The following is an 18868-nucleotide window of genomic DNA, read 5'->3' on the forward strand; positions in this document are numbered from 1 at the left end:
ACGGTTAAAATAGAAAGAGACTGTGGGTGACTCTGATATAATTTAGTTAACGAGGGAGAATGTAATAATGTAAATTACAACTGGAATAAGTGTTCGAGTGATGTGGTAGTTTGAGCAGTTTACTTTTGTCTGTCCTTTGTAATTTATTATTCGTTTGCATTCGGATGTTCCCTACGAGGGGACATCGTATGTCTAGCAAATTTAATTAGTGGTTATGTAGAATAAATTAATGCCAGGACATATTGTTTATAATTCTAAAGTTCAATGTTCAAAGCGTATTTTAGTAACAATCAACACGAAGCAACTTAAGCGAAAAATATCGCTCGCGTCCAGGAAAAAGCAGGTGGCTGACGAAGAGTCGAAGAAAATTGAAACACTTTAGGCTCCGAGCTACAGCAGCACACCCTGTACGTTTCACTCTACCCGGCTACTTAAGCAAAGATCATTCGTAGATTTCTAGGCAGAGCAAAGAAAGTATACCCCAGCGAGCTCCTCGAGTTTACGGTCGAATTAAGGATTTACGCGGAGTAATTCAGCAGTCGGGGCAAATCTTGCGCGAGGGCAGATAGAAGGCGAAAGAACCGACCGACCATTCGGGAGACCCGGCATCGACGCTCTTGTGCGCGGCAATTATCGAACTCGGGGAGGTCAGCTTTCGTTTATAAAATTTCGAAACGGGAAAGTTCACGACACGGTTCGTTAAATAGAACGACTGCGAATTGCGAGCGTTTTCGTTTGGTGGATGCACGGAGTTCGAAGACGCTCGGGGTGATGCTGCTGTTGTCGAGAAAGTGGTTGTTTTCGGAAATAACATTTGTTTTCCTGTTCGCAGTCTTTGTGTTGCTTCGGAACAAACTGGAAAGATTGAATAAGTAACTGGAGCCATTTGCCTCACCTTTGCGCGTATAGGAGAAGCTAGGAATATCGGATACCCATTTCGTCTTTTGCACCCAGGAAGTTATAGAATGATCGTAGACTAGAAAATAGGACGACCAGGTACGAGAAATTTTGTAGGAAATGTGTCACATAACTATATATTTTGTAAGTTTTACAAAACTTTTTGAATTTAATTCTTTTTTTCAAGTGTTAATATTTAACAATAAAAAAATATTAGATGGTAATATGAAATGAGTGTTAAGGAAAAAATTGTGTCGATGTTTCTCATGGTCAAAATTAACATGACTTTGGAATAATCACATCCATACACCTTACTTTCTGGTCTTTTAAAATAAAATAAGAAAATAATGTTAAATATTGCATTAACGTATTTCATCAAACATATTGCATCTCTAAATTCTTTTGTTCCGTAAAAAGGAAACAATCTATTAGTTTATATTCTTCTAAGGGACCATTTTTGAAAGCTGAAATCATTTCGAATAGCCAACACATCCCATTTTGTGTTCAAGCTTAATCGTACATAAATCTCTAAATTCTGATTCGTAACTCTGCATTCGTCCCATTGAAAGACAAATTTATACATTCAAACGGGACTCCATAGTACGCTGAATGGAAATAGTATTCCCTCGAAAGTGGTCTTTCGCCGTACTAACCAATTAGACGCAAACGGACACGTAGCATTTCGCGTAAATTTCATTACATTACATGTCAAATGTGCGTGCAAATTGAATCAATGGATCAGTTTGAGAAGCTCGTCGAAATTAATATCCGTTCTGTTAGTTACCAGAGATTCGATACCAGGAGCTTACGATCCATGATCGTATCATGGCGTACAGTCGCAGCCCCAAGTGCAGATTAAATTAATGTGCTATCTGGCAGGTGGGTAACGGAAAATCTCCATATGTGGTTTTGTAATGTATTCGAATTTTTGGTTGCTCAAAAAGCTGACCATTCAACAACATTTAACCTTCAACTGGGTTTTTTATGTGTTATAATTCTACAAGAGAAAATTCAAGGTTTGCACAAAACTTATCATACATTACGTTACAATATATGATAACGTGTTATATTATTATGTATGTACAATACGTTTCAACATATTTATAGTTTTAGATAGGCTATGTTGAATAATTTTGTGAAGAAGCCTGTCCTCGCATTAATATTATCACTAAACTGCAGATTTTATGCAATCATCATTATCGTAACAAATCAGCTTCGTTAAAAATATAACGAAATGTTTTTCTACTATTTAGCCCTAGTTTCGAAGTTCATAGCTAAAGTTGGTCCGAAAATCTCTCAGACAACCTCTATACATTTCCTTCATTTTTGTGATACTTGTAAAATATTACAATAGATGGTACATCTATGGAGCAAGTCTTGCATAAAACCACTCGAAGAATTCGCAAGACTGCGCTTGCCTTTACGATACAAGTTTCTAAAGGTTTTTGACAAGACTTTTGCGCTATAGAACAAAATTCTATAGTATTTTAAATAAAATGCATGCCTGAAAATGTGAAAAATAAATAATTTCGATTCCTCTGCTCCTTTTAGCATCAATAAGAATCAATAAGAACGTTCATTCATTTGCATAAAATCATTTTTATATCGACGTAGGTACACCTGAATAACGCGATAACAAGCCGGTCGCATTAATCTCTATCAATTTCAAAACGAAAATCAGCGCGCCACGGTTATCGCAAGTTTCGCGTTACGATACCTCTCGCGAAGTGCGTTTCCTCGGTATTTACATATCTTCGGTTACGCAGCTGCGCCATGCACAGGATGTAACGTCATACACCTAAATACAGGTTTGTCCGGCGGCAGATTGGACGGAACAGAGAGACTAACGAAACCAAGAATCAGCATCGCCGTTGCGAGAAACTTGACGTTCATTTCCTCCGACTGCTGATGAAACAAACCTTCCCGTCCCTCTCACGCCCACGCACAAGAGAAACAAGCAATCGCGTTGGGTACCTAACTGGTCAACGAAACGGAGCAGGCGAAATTTTCGGTTCGCTTCGGGCCAAAGGGGGTGGATGCGTGGCGTGGCACGGCCAGAAAACGGGCGGAAACTCGAGGCAGCGCGAATTCTCGCCCAGTAATTTCAAACGAAACGAAACGAAAAAGTGGCTCGCAAATTCGCATAACAAGGCGGACAACCGCGCAATTAAAATTACGTTCGCGCGACTAAAAGAAGAAAAGCGAAACAAAACCCGTCGGGAGGGGGCGAAAAAGAACAACGAAAAATTAAACGAGAAATTCGTGTGTGCGCCGCACCGCTCGCGCTAGGATCCCCGTCGCGGAAAAATGTTTCGCGAAAAGGTCGCCGCGGTCGTCGTTTCCCGACGCGAGGAAACTTGGAAAGGTACGTTTATAGTTTTATAGTATATGAGAGGTGTTTATCTACAGGTAGGAAATATTTTGAAGGCGGTGTGGGGGTGATTCTACAGGCCAAAACAATTCTGCAGTAATTTAATTTTTAACATTATGTCGTGTGAAATGTTTCAAAGGAGTAAGCAGTAGAGTGTATGATAGTTACTTGCAATGACTGGATTAAAAATAAATATTACTAATAGAAACATAAAATACAAGTATCGTTAAATTACAGAAGAATTTACATATGGAGCCTCCTACGGTGGCTTTTAAAAACAAACAAAGGTAAATGTAAAGACGTGCAGTAACAGGAAGATGAAAACCCATGCACAGAATTCTACATCAATGATTTTACTCTGAAAAATACCATTTCACACGACAGACGTAGTTCGACTATCAAAGTGGAACGTGTATGTCAAAAGTACTTTGAAAAGAGCGATCTGGTATGCCACCCGCGGTTCAATTGTTCAAGTGAAGCATACGTGCCCCGCTGGCCACAAAGGGTTCATTCGATGACACAAAAGTAACCCCGAAAAATTTTGAAAAAGACTTCTTTTAAAAAAATGATCATTCTTGGGTCAAAGATAGATAGACCAACCAAACATATTTGTTGTATTTATTTTAATTTCTAAAAATGCGCTTTTAAACAACATTCTAGATGCCTTGTTCAAAATTTGTCTGTCATTTCGTTAATCTTTGTAATCCTTTGTTAAACCAGTGTTCAAAGTACGCAGAGAAATAGCAATTACAGACATGCTGTCACAAACCATCATCATTATCTAAATACTTATATACATTTACAAAATAATGAACAACTAAATTTCTTCACCTTGTATCCACTTTCCTTCTAATAATTAGTGCTTGTATTCTTTTATTTGTTCCTTTTTATAATTACGCCTAGGTCTACATGTATTCAAATCGTTATAAAAACGAATGAATTTTACGAATGAAAACGGCGAATTTTCATTTAAACTGCAATTTAAACAGCAAATTATAACTACTGTTTACGCGCGTCGAGTACTCTCTGTACAACACAAATATTGCCATTTCGCCAGGATAAATATGTATGCTCGTCAAAAGCAGCTGACTGATTTCATATACAAAAGGAAACGGAGTATGTTTGTATGAAAACATTTTGGAGCAACTGTGTGTAAATTGGCCCAGAGACTGTCCTTCGAAGATTTTGAGGCCTGGCTACCCCTTTTGGAACATGCTGCCAGTGGATATCGCGTGCACCACCCTGTCGTGGTTCTGGGTGCTCCCTGGCCGAAACACATGCGACTCCAAACACGCACTTTCCACACTCGACTTGCACAGAGGCCACAGGGCTGGCTCGGTTGGCTGGCATAGAAGCAGCCGAGCAACCAGCCAGCCGGCTGCTCGACCAACCAACCATTCCACATTCCATTCGACGGTTTTCTCTCTCTCTCTCACTCTCTCTGTCTCTCTCTCTGCCCCCCTAGCACATAATGAAGTCAGTCCCGGCGTTCTAAGCCCCGGTAATATCGTGTGGCAGGGCCCTCCCCGAGATAATATTGGTGATGTATGCTAACGGGCTTTTCGGTACCGGGCTGCGTCGTTTTTACGTCCCTTTCGTACCCGCGCGCGTCCTCCTAAATGATTTACCGCGAAAAAGAGAACGCAAGGGGGTCGGTCAGTATCTCCGCCGTTGCTGTCCTCCCTTCTGCCGCCCCCTAGACCGCGGCGAGAAAAAACGTCGGCCTTTTAATCCCGCCCCTGGTGTATACCCGTGGCGAAAAGTGTTTTTTTCGCGCGTGCACCGAAAATTCCGACGGTAAACCAGCCCGGAGACTTCGTTAACCTTTATCCGGCCGCGCCAGAGGGTGTCTGGGTGGCTCTGTCGCGGGTGCACGGGCGGCAAGGGCGGCTCGGACGACGCGGAATGTTTGAAAGTTTGCGATTTATACGGCGCGAGGGGGCATATTGTTCCGCGAACGCCCGACGCCGCTGGTATTTAGAATACCGGTATAAGTGAAACTCATAATATTAATTAGTGAAAGGGTATTTATGTAGCATTAACGACACATTGTTTCGCGAAATTTTGCCCGCGCACACGCGCTACTCGTCGCGACGCGGAACTGGTTACCGCGGGGGAATTAATGCAAAGTGCATTGTGAAGTGGATTTTGCGCGCAAAGTAAGGAGCTCTGGATCATTATTATGTCTTGTTTCTGTATCGCGTACGGGTTCTCGTTCTTCCAGTACCGATTATCACAGTTCGGCTAAATGTGGGCCGATATATGCAATTATCCTTGTCGGCAAACACATTGATTCAAATAGTATGCGAGGAAGGTGAAAACATTTGGGCCTCTTTTCTTTACCTACATTTTGTGATACTTTTCGAACTCATTCGAAGAACCTCCAGAGAAAATATGAGTTTCTCTGAGCCAATCTGTCTGAAACTTGCATTTAGGAAGAGTCCACGGGTCTACCACGCAGTTGTCTTTTCACCAAAACCAATCGATACATATTCTTATTTAGCTCGTACACTATATACATGAACTCAGTATCATCGCACTAGTCAACGTGTAATTTACTTCTCACATGTATTACACCAAATAAGTAACATGATTCTAGTCTTTTTATAAATGTACAAAAATCTCAAATAATATTTCATCAACTAGCTACGAACTATAATAAGAGTATATAAACAACAAGTAGCATTTTCATGATTTTTAATTTAGAATATAAGTAATTTCCTATTATAAAAATGAAATATGAATAGATAAAAGAACAAACAAAGTCATCTAATGAATGTTTACTACGTATCAATTGAATGAAAGCCTCTAACGTGTGGTCTCAAATCTTGAATATAAACTAAACTAAACACTGATTTAACCAAATACTGTTATGGGGCTGAATAAAGTGTACACCTCGTTTCAATCGCGAAATGGTAAATTTTCATAAAATGAACAATCAAAATTCAACTCGAAAATTCAATAACCATTGATTGGAGTGCACAGCGCGAGTGGATTTACAACAAGAGCAAACTGTGTACGTTTTGGATGAATGCTGAAGACGAGTCGGTAAACAGAGGTGACGGTTCTGCAATTCTAGGTCAACGCGAGAGCTAGAGCATTTTTCATAATTGTGGATAGCGTCGGCCATTGAATGTTATGGACTGTCGATCGAGCAATCTTGTCCACTTTATGTTGATAACAACTCCTATCGAACAATGACGTTTACGTGTACATGATAGATTTTGCGTATTTGCTATGAAATATAGTACTTCAAAGTAATCCTACATGATTTGATATCTTTCTCGAATCATATGAAACAGGAAAGTTGTTTATAAGGATTGATTTCTATAGATGGATCGAATAACAAGTGTTTGAATAGGAAATACTTCCAAAGTAATACAAATCAAATTTTAATTAACATTTGAGTCGTTAGATTCAACTGAATTTAAACAAATGTAGTTCATGAAATTAAATTATTACTTATTTTCATAGTGGAAATAACGTATCACTTTGTTAAAAAAAAAAAAACACTTCTTTGTATTTTTGATAGCTATGGCTTGAAAATTCTAACGATATCTTGTTTCTATGCATTTCATGAATGATGCCTATAGAGAAAATAACATTATTTCAATTTTATTTCTTTTGAATACATCGTAACGTTACTGACGTCGAAGAATTTTCACTTTATCTTTCGACTAACAGGGAACATTCAGTGTATGTAAACACAAGATCGTCGCGTTCTCCGAACACGTCTTCGACCCTTGCTATTTACGTTGTCAGATAAATCCAAAAACGAACATTTATTTGAATCTGATAATAGAAATATATGTCTACGTTGTTACATAGTGCGTCATCTAGGTAACCACTTGCTGAAGATTAATGTGCACTGGCTCACTAAATTTTCTTCATCGTTTCTGATTTCTGTTTCACACTTTTTTCATATCTTTAGGCGACCACTCTCTTCTATTCCAATTTAATGATACTATTACTCCAAACTTGTTACTTTAGATTATTCTCGTACACCACAATTTCCTGTAACACAAATTCATACAAAGCGAACACATTAAACGCGTTATACAGGAGTCTACCGTGTATCTAAAGAACATTATGATAAGCGTGAAAACGTTTATGCTAAAACACTATTGAAGCAGTCGACAAATAATCTAGCAAAGCTGATCGGAGTAGTTCGAACATTGTACAAATATATTTTCACTATACACGACAAAGCTGCAGATTTTTCTATCGTGCATTAATCACCACTGTCAAATAAAAATTCGTCACAATAGAGTGACTGTCCAGTCGAATAAACACCATGAATAACTCGCTCCACGCCGTCTTTCATTTTTGCGTAGCAAACTTCCTTTCACGAGTTCCTGCAATACGAATTCCTACAACGCGTTAAAAATATTTTTACGCACGATTTCATTTGTACTATCGAAATTCTTGTACAACACGATTTCATACAGCGCGTAACGTATTAAAATTTTTGGAGTTGGATGAGTTAAAAACTGCCCCCACCTTAGCTTCGAAAATTTATTTAACATTTTTTAGCCAATTGACAATGCTATCGCCTAACACTAACTATTAAACACGTTAACACGTTCACTGCCAGACTACTCTTGAAAATTTCTACCGCGATTTAATTTTGTTTACAGAATTTTGGAAACTGCGTAATGAAACATTTATTTTGGTATTTAGTTTTGTAACTTCATCAAAATTCGAGCATTTCATTTAAATTCATTTTCTATAACACTTAACTTTCAGAACGAATAGTTTTTCGTTTTTCAGTGAAAAGCACTGTCACCCACATATATGGGCGACGTGGCGATCAACGTGTTCAAACAGAAATGTATGCAAGTGAAAACACATTTTAGAAACTCTTTTACACTGAAATTTCGTGCAACGTGAGTTTGATTTATATTCGAAATCGTGTGCCTCCAAGAGTCAACTGTACTCGATTAAAATTGTCCGGCATCTCTGTAAATTTGAAAATGCTAAATCAACCCTGGCACACCAACCTTTGTGATGCCTGAGATGCGATCGTCCGCAGCAAGGTTGCTCGAAATAAGCGTGACTAGGGTGCGCGCCAGCGGGTCTGTTGGCCATGCTGGGACTCAGTATCTGTCCCAAGACAGCTGCGAAGACAGCTGCCCTGACCAGCGCCAGCATGGCATCTGGTAATCTTGGTCGTTGCATCTTAACGATTCTCAACTCACAGAAAACAACACACGCGGAAAATCAGCTGGATGGTCCAGCGGGAAACGTACGGAACCGAGAGAAATTCGATCGACGTTAATCGCCGAGCATAACCACAGACGCGATCGCGAACACGTTTGGGAATTTCGGAGCACGGCGAGCTGGAGCGAGCGAGGACGTTTTGGAGTCGGCGTGAAACGTGGTCCGTGACGCTCGACCTTGGCTTAACAGCGCGCTCAATATGTGTTCACGGTGTGGTTGTTGCCCTTTGCCGTTGGATACGCGCTGATGGACGTTCACCGATGGTACAAGCCTCGTTTTCTCTCTATCTGTCCCGTTCACGAGTCACGTCCTGTCTCTTTCGCTCGAACAAACGTGTACACAACCGACGAGGTAGAAACTCGACCGCGTGCTGAGCTTCCTTCTCTCCCTTCTCCTGGATGCGACCACCTCCTTCGGAGCAGTGCCTTCGAGGACAAAGGAATTCTTCCTTCGTCTCTCTTTCCTGCCCCGCGACCGTACCTGGTGTCCTTATGGACCTCCGCAGGTAAAGAACCTTCGGTTAGGCTCGCCTACCAAGGACCGGATACAGGACCGAACGATATCGGCAAACACGATTCTTACGAATCTCTTTGCTTTCTGTTTTAACGTTTGCGTTTACGCAGCGTCGATCCTCGAGTGAACGGTATTTCCAGTTTGGAGCGTGCTCTGGCTGCATAGGATACGAATAGGAACGGAGCACCGATCGTTGTTCAAGGGTCGCGTCTCTACGTCAGACGATCAAACATTCAACGATATTCCCATCGACGCGAGACTCTATGTCACTGACGTACGCGGTGCACTTTCGTTCGCGTCATATTACGTCACTGGCTTACGTACAAGTACACACAGATCATTGAACCGACGCGACGCGACGCGACGCGAGGTAACACGAGCGAGGAAATCGTGGGCAAACTAAATATAAAGAGCGCGTCTCGCGCGACGTCGCATCTGTTGCTCCCACGATTCGTGGCTCCAAGTTGAGAATGATTTCGTTCTAATCCTGTTGCATCGCGATCGTCGATAAGATTCGTTGCACGACTGTCACAACATGGTTTTGTTTTAGAGGATTGCTGTAACGGTACACGCGTTAGGATCGACGAAATGAAGGGTTGAAGAGCGGCACGAGCTATACAAACCTCCCTCTGTGGAGGCCGCGGCACGACTGTACCCTCATTCGCGAATTGCCGCGTTCAGAGCCGCTCGGCCCCGCTCGGTGATCTCCGGGAGCGCTCGGTTCAGAGCTGCTCGTGCTTCGCGAGTCTATGATCCGCGCCAGTTCCTTCCAATCCGAGTCACTCGTCGACTATCGCTTAGAACGAACGCCAGAGGAACCGTCATCCCTGATATTTCTCTTAACCCTCGCCCCCGGGGGCGCGTTTTATGGGCTCGTATGAAAAATTTTCGTACTACGCGGACCAATACGGCCACCGACCGAACGGCTGTTCCAAGTTGGACTACGCAGGTAGTTCCGCAACAGAGACTTGAATTATGGAGTGCTTTCCGGAATTACCATGAAAACTCCCACGATCCGTAGTCTATTTATTCGTTGCCTTTAAACCAAATATGATTTATATAGCATACGTTACATAACGTATCATAATACGCCATTTTTATATACATTAACTTAAAACTTACAGTGCTTACATTATTTTAATGTGCTTAATGTGCTTACATTATTTTAATGAAGTAAAATTATAACAATAATAATCCGTCGTCTATTAGGGATTTTTCTTTGCAACGAGTGCTAAGTTTCTTCCACTGTTTTATTTGTTTTCCTACCCTTATATTTCCAAAGTACGAAAACGGTATTTTGACGTGCATGTTGTTTGAGCGTATTTATGTTTTGGTACAAGATGAAGTATGTACTCGTTCTGATACGGTTGAAATACTTTCTTCGGTGTTCAATTTTTATAATATTGCAATGTCATATACATTGTGTTTCAATTTAGATATGTTGTTTAGATATGTTTAGATAACGTTGTTTTAAGTGAAGTTCTCCTAAATATTAGGTTGTCCTAAAAGTTTCTTTCGTGAGTTGCATTCAATTATTTTCTGTGGCAGTGTTTATATAAATAGACAATCTAATTTCATAGAGATCGATGCTGTAAGAGTAATGGAGCGAAATGAATTGTACACAATTTTGTAATGTAACATAGAACATAAAGTATTGTGTACGAATTAATTATTAATAAAACGAAAGAAACTTTTGGGACAACCTGATACTTTGAACTTTTTCTTTTATAGAGATTTGTTTGTTATTCATTAATCCACTTGTTTGTTATTCATAATTCCAATTTTGCTTTTTATTTAACTTTAGCGTGATTTTTTGTTTACTATAAAGCAGATGCTTAGTTATTATCACAATTTTACATAGCTTATTCTTGTATAGACTTCGTTTGTATTATGAAGTTTATTTTTACTTTTATAAACTTCTGAAGAATACTAAATACATATAGATGGATATTACGTTATTAAATATTTTGTTTATAGGCTAAATGCATTTGGTCTTCATTTATTTACACTGACAAGCTCTAAAACTTGAATTTATTTTTGTCACTTCTTGATTAGAACGCGAACTGATAACGAAATAAAATTTCTTCTTATCTCATCAAAATTGATTATTGTGACATAGCTTTCGATTATACATACAAGGAGGACCTAACTTAATTGCTATTTTGTATGTCTATTATTAACTATTTGTATGTCTGATAATTTTAATGTTAAACGTGTTTCGTAATTAATGGTGACATCTATCGAAAAATATCACAAAAATTAAAAAAACCTCCTTTCGCGATAACTTGCATCCATTAGAGAGCGCGTTAATTTTGAAGAGTGAAAAGGAACGCGCGACAAACTCGCGACCGTGATACGGATTAACGTTCGGCGAATCTCGCTTGGCTAAAATCGATATACGCGTAACGGGACCAGTTTATTCGTTCACAAACTTTCCTCCCGTTCGATTCGGGAGCGAGTGGTTCCTCTCCGTCGATGCGAATCTGTATTCAGCGTCGAGGGCGTTATGGCATTATCGAAGCCGTTTCGAGGACGCAGCAGTCAGCACTCGAGTTTAACGAAATCAATGTATCGAAACACGTCGTAACGTATTCCCCGGAGGGTTCCAAGTCGAAGTTCTAAGCCCCTCAAAAAGCGCGGCACGCCATCAGCACGGCGTCATCATCGACGGCGGCGTGTATAGCCCCGAGGATAGAGCGCGCCCGTTCGTCCGCGGAACACGAACCGAGGCGGATTGTATGAATAAGTCGATATGCTAATGCAAAAACCCCTCCAAGTTAGCTGAGCCAAGGCTGAGCCGATGGGCAAAGAAAGTTATCTACAAAGTATCCCCCGACCTGACGCGAAAGAAGAGACAATTTTGTATCATCCTTACCACCACCCCCCGCCGCTGGTATCGCCATTACCACCACGATGATACAGACCACTTCCTTTGTAGTTCGCCACGAGAGGAACGGGAACTAGCAAGACGTAAGGGAAGTCGTAAGAATTTTAGAACAAAGGAAGAGTGAGCCAACCAAGTCCTTACAGAAGCGTGGCTTTTCTTAACTCTCTCTCGGTCTTCTCTGTACGAACGAGGAGCCAGTCGGTTGCCGCGACTAACAAATCCACCGGCCGCTATCCCATTTCATTGAAATAGTTTAGAATTGCATGAGCTTCTCCCCTCCAGGGGCCGCGTCCTTTGTCGTTTCTTGCAGGGCTAACTCGTTTCTCGGTGGATTCTAAGCGACGCCTAGACCTTTGCCTTTCTCGGGGTGAACGGCAAATCGTTGGAAAAAGGGTAAATCGCTACGAACGATCGCGAGGTCTGCGATAAATTTCGAATACAAAAGCGTCTTATAAATTATCAGCGGACGACACGAACAGACTTTAAATCGCACCCACGCGAGAGTTTGAAAAATAACGACAGTTTCGTCTTGAAATCGTATCGTTCAGTCGCTCATTGAATGAGTGACGTCAGGAACTGCTTTCTCGAAAGGAGCAAGGCGCTCCTTAACTACGTGCTCCTTGTAACCTCAGCGGACAAACTTTTTGCTGATACTATACATTCTATTCATCGATTACTATCATCTTAGATTGTATATTCTTATGCGTAATTTCTATGGTTGCTCCAGTGCAATACTTGATGCATACCTGTAGTGTGTTGCGCAGCCTGGACCAACTGAAATGCCTAAAGTGATGTCACTTGGTGTGATTATCTCAAAAATTGGATCATGTTGAAAATATACAGGAAACATTACATGAGAGCAATCATGGAAACCATACACGAGAGCTCGGTCTGCTTACCAGCCTGAGAAACGTGAAGGAATACATGCTCCATTTGCACTGATCTTTAGTTATGTCTTTTCGCTATTCGCGAGTTTCATCTAACGAGATTGTCCAATTATCGATGCAAATATTCCTTAGAGACTCATTCTTGATTCATTCAGAATTAATTTCTACATCTAATAATACATTCATACATTTATTCAAGACATTGTGTTATGCAGAGAACATAAAAGAAGTAATTATAACGAAGCAATGGCACCTTTTGACAAAAAAATGTCTACTAGAGCGATATTCGGTTATCGTTACTGCAATCATGACTGAATTCGCGTATACACAGATCGCAGTTCATTTTATGGGATCGAATACAGCAAAAAACTGTATTCGACCTGGTGCTAACAACAATAACCAATAGAAATGAAAACTGTCTCTCTCTAAAAAAAAAAAAAAAACGGAATAAAACAAATGTCGGTTTTTCGAATAAATACAAACAGCAAAAAGAGAACAGTTTCATCGACGCTTAAAAAACATGTATCAAAAAACGAAAAATACTTCACCGAGAGATTAGAGAATCGTTAACGATTCGCTATTCAAGAGAACATTTATTTCCCTTCCTTTAATTCGCGTGATCTTTTAAATTCCGATCCATTGAATTTCATGAACTTTGCTCTCTAGAGAATTAATTCAAATGAATTTAAATTACTTCAATGTATACCTGATGATGAATATAGGAGCACGGAATTACTTTTTACACCTAATACAAAATACGAAAGATATCAATTTTCAACGTTAGCATATATTACGCATTTTATGATGGCAATTACCAATTAGGAAAAAGTCTGCATAAGCTCCGAGAAACACAAAATACAATACATGCGATACACACCAAAATTTCGTCAGAACGTCACTAAAAGTTTAATCGATTGTTGATGTCAAATATAACCGAACGATATACCAATATTACGTATAATCAACGGGAATTCATATTTCAAACATTCGGATATACAATCCCCATCGTGCATTCTACGCATTGACGAACAGAAACGTGTCACTCCAGGAAACTTGCATTCAAAATAACAACGCAATTGCATCGAAAATACGACGAGAGCATAACTCATTTCGACGAGGTGATGTAATCAAATGCCTTGAAAGCAGCGTTCAAGTATAAGAGCGATGCAGCGCTGCTATGCTAAGAGCGCGTATAATACACCCTGTCATATTTATGTGAATGACATATCCGAGAGAAACGGCATTATAACTCGGGAACTTCTTAGAACGGCACGGTTTGAATAAGAAAGAAGGTATTATTATGTTGGCTGGCTGTCTCGCGGCATTCATTGCTGGACAGTGTTTCGTGACATGGTTGAAGGGGTGATTTCGTAAATTTCACCGCGCTTTGCAGTGTGACGTTTAAAGGGGAAAATAGGTTTAGGCTCAAAGAGTCCGAAAGAAGATGTGAAAATGAAAAAGGATTGCTATCTGGTGCTGGAATCGTTGATTAACCAGTAGTTTAAATCACTTCATTACAAACACGTTTTTCTCGACCTCTTTTGAGTTTGTGTACGTTCTAGCTTAAAAACTTCTTAACCAAACATTTTAAAAATTCATAGTTTCTTTATATAATTAGGCTCCATATGAATCTAAATTTGGAGGAAAATCATTAATTATTTTTCATTTCGTAATTACATCGCTTTTTTCCTTATGAAAAATTTTGTTAACTAAAGCTGAACCCTGGCATAGTGTTTGCTACCTTCGTACCGCCCCAGGGATGAAGTAGAACGAATTATTGAAAAATGTTTAAAATCGAAGGAATATCCAAAATAAATATAGGAAAGATTTTCCCAGCTTTGTAGATATTCGAGTAATTCGTACCGCTGTACTGATCTCGTTTCGCAAATGCGTTTTAATTGGTTCGATTTTCAGCAGGCACCGGCGAAAGGAATCACGAGTTTTATTTATATTTCGCTTCACCTCGAGGGAAGATTAAATGTCAAGTTTCATAGGGAAGCACGACTGAAAAGTTAACCGCGTACTCGTATTGTATAATCGCGTTCAAATGAAACACATCTCGCCCCCGTTCGAGCTGATATTTCCTGTGGAAATATTTTTACGTTATTTCCATATCCCCTTTTCCGTTTTACAATTCTTTGAGAGCCGCGAGACCATGAAATCCAATGGCATTAAACGATTTCTTTAGCGCGGCGACGACGAGATCAATCGGGCACGATCAGTCATGCGTCCTCGATGTTACTCCAGACACAACCTGATCCTTCGTTAGTTCCGCTTCAATAGGGGCAAATGTCTGGCGCGTCGTAAAAAGCGCGCGCGATGAGAAGGCTTTCGCGAGATATTAAATATTCAAGGACGTCAAATCGAGTCCACATTATCCTCTTATTCCGCGGTGGTACTTCGCGTGCCTTTGAAGCTCCCACGCCTCGCAGCGCTCCAGGCGTAAATCGACGGATCCCTTTTTACCGCGCGCGAATCGAAAACATTTGTCACCGCGAAGATCAACAAAATCCACCGAACGAAAACCGACGGAGAGAAAGAGACTTTTCTTTTGCGGTTCGTTCGTTCCCGCACGTCGGAATTTTCTGCCTTTTCTCCGGTTATTTGAAAAACCATTTTCGGGTTCGTCCTCGAAGCCACTGAAACGCCCTTTCGTGGCGCTTTGAGGTAGGAGTTTGGTCTATCGGGTGATAAAATGAATCATATCTGGATTAATTCGAATTTGGCGTCGTTATTCATTAATATTCATAGATGGTCTCCTGAAATCTCGAGAAGCAGTTATTGATAAATGTTTTTGTTTATATAAAATAATTTTTATTTTTAGATAGAAAAAATCATATTCAAGATATAAATTATAATTAAATATAAAATATAATTAACGAAGAAGCCGATTGTTCATCCAAAACAAGAACCCTGCCTTAATTCCGTCCCCCTGGTCCCTTGTGTACAGTTTTTCAGTGAAAATGAAAATGCTTCACTGGCCAAGCAACAGAACAGATCTGTCGACGTAATTGAACAAACAAGCCCGACCATCGAGCCACAGGAAAAAGAGACACACGCTTAAAAATTCACACAATTACGCCGACCTAATTTCTTCGCCCCTTTTAATCGTCTGGACGTTGTCGCGCGTCGCGGGGATGAAATATTAACCGCACTTTTCGCGCCACTCTTTCGACGCCGCCATTGTTAAAGAACGCGGACCAGGGGGATCGTTAGATCGCCATTAGAGACTCTAATTGCGACAAAGTAACCGTCCCAATTGCTACTTAACATCGATCCAAGCCGCGTTCATCCAGTTCGAGAGCACGCAAACTCGACTCCCAAGTTGATTGCATCGAGCTCGAGGTTTTTGTTATTTCGACCTACCCCTCTCAATGCAGAAACTTTAGATTCGCGTTTATCTTAGGAACGAAATGTATGAAAAAACCTTTCTAATCCTTTGCGATCCTATGTCGAGTGAGACTCAACAAAAATGTTCTAAAATCAGAAAATTCGGAGTGCAAAGGGTTAAGATATACTTTTATTCACGAAATGTGCTAAAAAGAAGAAAATAATTTGTTTCTCGTAATATAATATTTTTAGGCTAGTTGTACTGAAAATAGAATTTTGAAGATAAACTGTTTAAAAATTCTGGAATAAATCCTGGAATAATCAGTACCTCACGCGGTACCCTTCTTTTAGGCATTTCTTTTCTCGTACACTCTCTTCTTCTCTCCGTTGGCGAGGCCCACTAAATTATACCCAATATCCACGCGACGTAACCCTCACTTATCTCTCCTCCGAAACATATGGTACACGACAGCATCGGGATTTCATCGTCTCGTTCGAGTAGTCGAAGAGTCGAACTCGGCGATTCCACGCCACGGGCTTCGGATAATGTCTTACTTCGCCACGCGAGCTCCAAGTCGGTGTTCTTTTATTCGTCGAAATCCACTTAGCCTCGCTTCTCTTCATGCCAGGGCAGATCGAATTAGAACATCAAAGAGAAGGACGCAATTTCGAAAAGGTACACCGAAAGGATCATCTCATTTAATTTCCCTCGTACTTGCAACACTGCGCCTACAAACAGAACGATACTTCGCTTCCTCGAAGCCCTTTCTATTCAGCATTGACACGTTCAAATCCTGCGCTTTACGGATCTTTGAATCCTTGAAACTCCCATCGAATCGAACCTGCTGATTTTCAAGTTTCGATTGGGAAATTAAGGACTAACGTTTGCGTTTTTCTCGAAACGCAAATTCTGATTGTGATATTTAAGGAGGTACAGATTTATTTTAGGTAAATAGAGTTTTTGTTTTATATTCTGGTTGCTTAAGGTTTTTAAAATATCTCTACGAAATTATATGGAACACATTTCAAAATTGCCAACGTTGTAGCAGTTTGTGAATCAATGAAATACGTACCAATAAACGTACTAAATTGGAAAAGTTTATGCCATGCATTTCGACTGCAAAGTGGTTATGAGAATTGTCTCGAAACTGGTAGAAAATGAGTATCCATTTAAAAGTACATTTGGAACTATATTGCGAAGCATAACTATGGCACCATCCGCACTTTTAAATGTTTCGGACTCGTTAGTTGGTAGATATGAAATAAAATCAATTTTATGAAATGATAAGCAACTTTCTGTCAGATTGTATAATTGATCTCTTTTCATTCCTATTCAAAAGTTCGAAACGTTTCAAATTATCCGCGGTGCTATAGTTATGCCTTAGTGCGTGTCAAAATGTTTCTAAGACAATGAAGATTTTCAAGAACTTTCAAAAATTTCCTATACGAAAAAAGGACAGTCATCTATTAGATGAAAATTTATTGGAATAACCTAATAATACAGCAGATGAATTTTGGAGTCGCACCTAGTTGTAAATGGTGATGGTCATTCGAATCTATGTATGTCTTCGTCGAGATTCGAAACTTTCTGCACTGTGAAGTTTCGATTCGCTTCGTACATTATTCAGTACCAGAATGTCTTGAATTCTTGATTCGTACTGAAGTCTCGATTGGTCTTGAAAGCCCTGGTCAGTTTTGGAAGTCTTTGTCGGACTTGAAATCTCGATGACATGTGAAAACTTGAACAAGTTCCGAAGATTTTACATGAATAAATAAATAATTTCATAGATTTGTAAAGTTTATACCACTATACTTTTTCTTTATTTAACGTTTTCGGTGCATTTATGTTTAATAGTGTAGATATGAGATGAGTATATGAAATAGTATTGTAACAATTATGCAAAACAATCAGTTCACCTAAAATGTTATTTTTACCTTAATTTTACTTTAGGACACGTCCACTGTTTCAATGAATACCGACCAAGAGTTCGACTGGAGCTAACAGACTGACCTTTTCATTACGTTAAATATGAAACATTATCGAACGTTAAACCAGCTCTGTTTAAAGTGCAGGAAGATGTATTATGCAAATAAAAATACGAATAAACTCGTTTAAAAAAGAGCTCCTTTCGTCCATTTCTCTCTCGAGTGGAAATCTGTATTTCCTTATTCAGACACAAATAGAATATCCACGGAATACATCAAGCTGTTTCGAGTCATTCCGAGGAAGACGTTTCGAAGCGATTGCTAACCAGAGAAAGGGAATACTTCAATTTAAATAATAATTTTAAATAAAGTGTTAAAAGTAAACAATCGTTAATCATTAAATAACAATTAAAAATTGGATCATAATTGTTTTGTTATTTATTATTCCAATAAAACTTTACCCATCTTTAAATTGCATCTCAAACAAGAATAAATGATCATTTTTAAAAATTGTCATCCTTGGTATTCGGTAGAAAGAAAGAATGCATTTTTTTTTTTAACTGGAATAACATTCATTTCTTACCCCTATCACATTCTCATACATTTACTAGTTTAATACTTATAATTTATTGAAAAATTGATAGCATTTTTAAAAATTTCGAAAAATCCTTTGACATGCATTTGTTCGAATATCGTTAAAAACTGGAACATATCCAAATAATCGTTAAAATTGTTATTCCAAAAAGTGTCCAATTTCGTGTGGAAGGATCTTCAGGATGTAGAGTTACGTGTCATTGAAAAATATACTGCTTTCGGTGATTACCAAAAGTAGAAGAA

The 18868-nt window shown here is 39.5% G+C and overlaps 1 protein-coding gene across 2 annotated transcripts in view; it reads right to left on the minus strand.

The window, feature by feature from the left end:
* LOC128884582 (semaphorin-2A) overlaps positions 1 to 18868 on the minus strand; it is a 313381-nt gene that overhangs the window by 273817 nt on the left and 20696 nt on the right. The window contains exon 1 of one of the 2 annotated variants that reach the window (XM_054138054.1): positions 8269 to 9646. The exons of the other annotated variant lie outside the window; for it this stretch is intronic. Within the exon in view, the coding sequence (XP_053994029.1) occupies positions 8269 to 8446 (178 nt within the window). The 5' untranslated portion in view covers positions 8447 to 9646. Of the gene's footprint in view, positions 1 to 8268; positions 9647 to 18868 lie in introns of those variants that run through there. 2 annotated transcript variants of the gene reach the window in all.

Source organism: Hylaeus volcanicus, chromosome 1, assembly GCF_026283585.1.
Source record: "Hylaeus volcanicus isolate JK05 chromosome 1, UHH_iyHylVolc1.0_haploid, whole genome shotgun sequence".
NCBI lineage: Eukaryota > Metazoa > Arthropoda > Insecta > Hymenoptera > Colletidae > Hylaeus > Hylaeus volcanicus.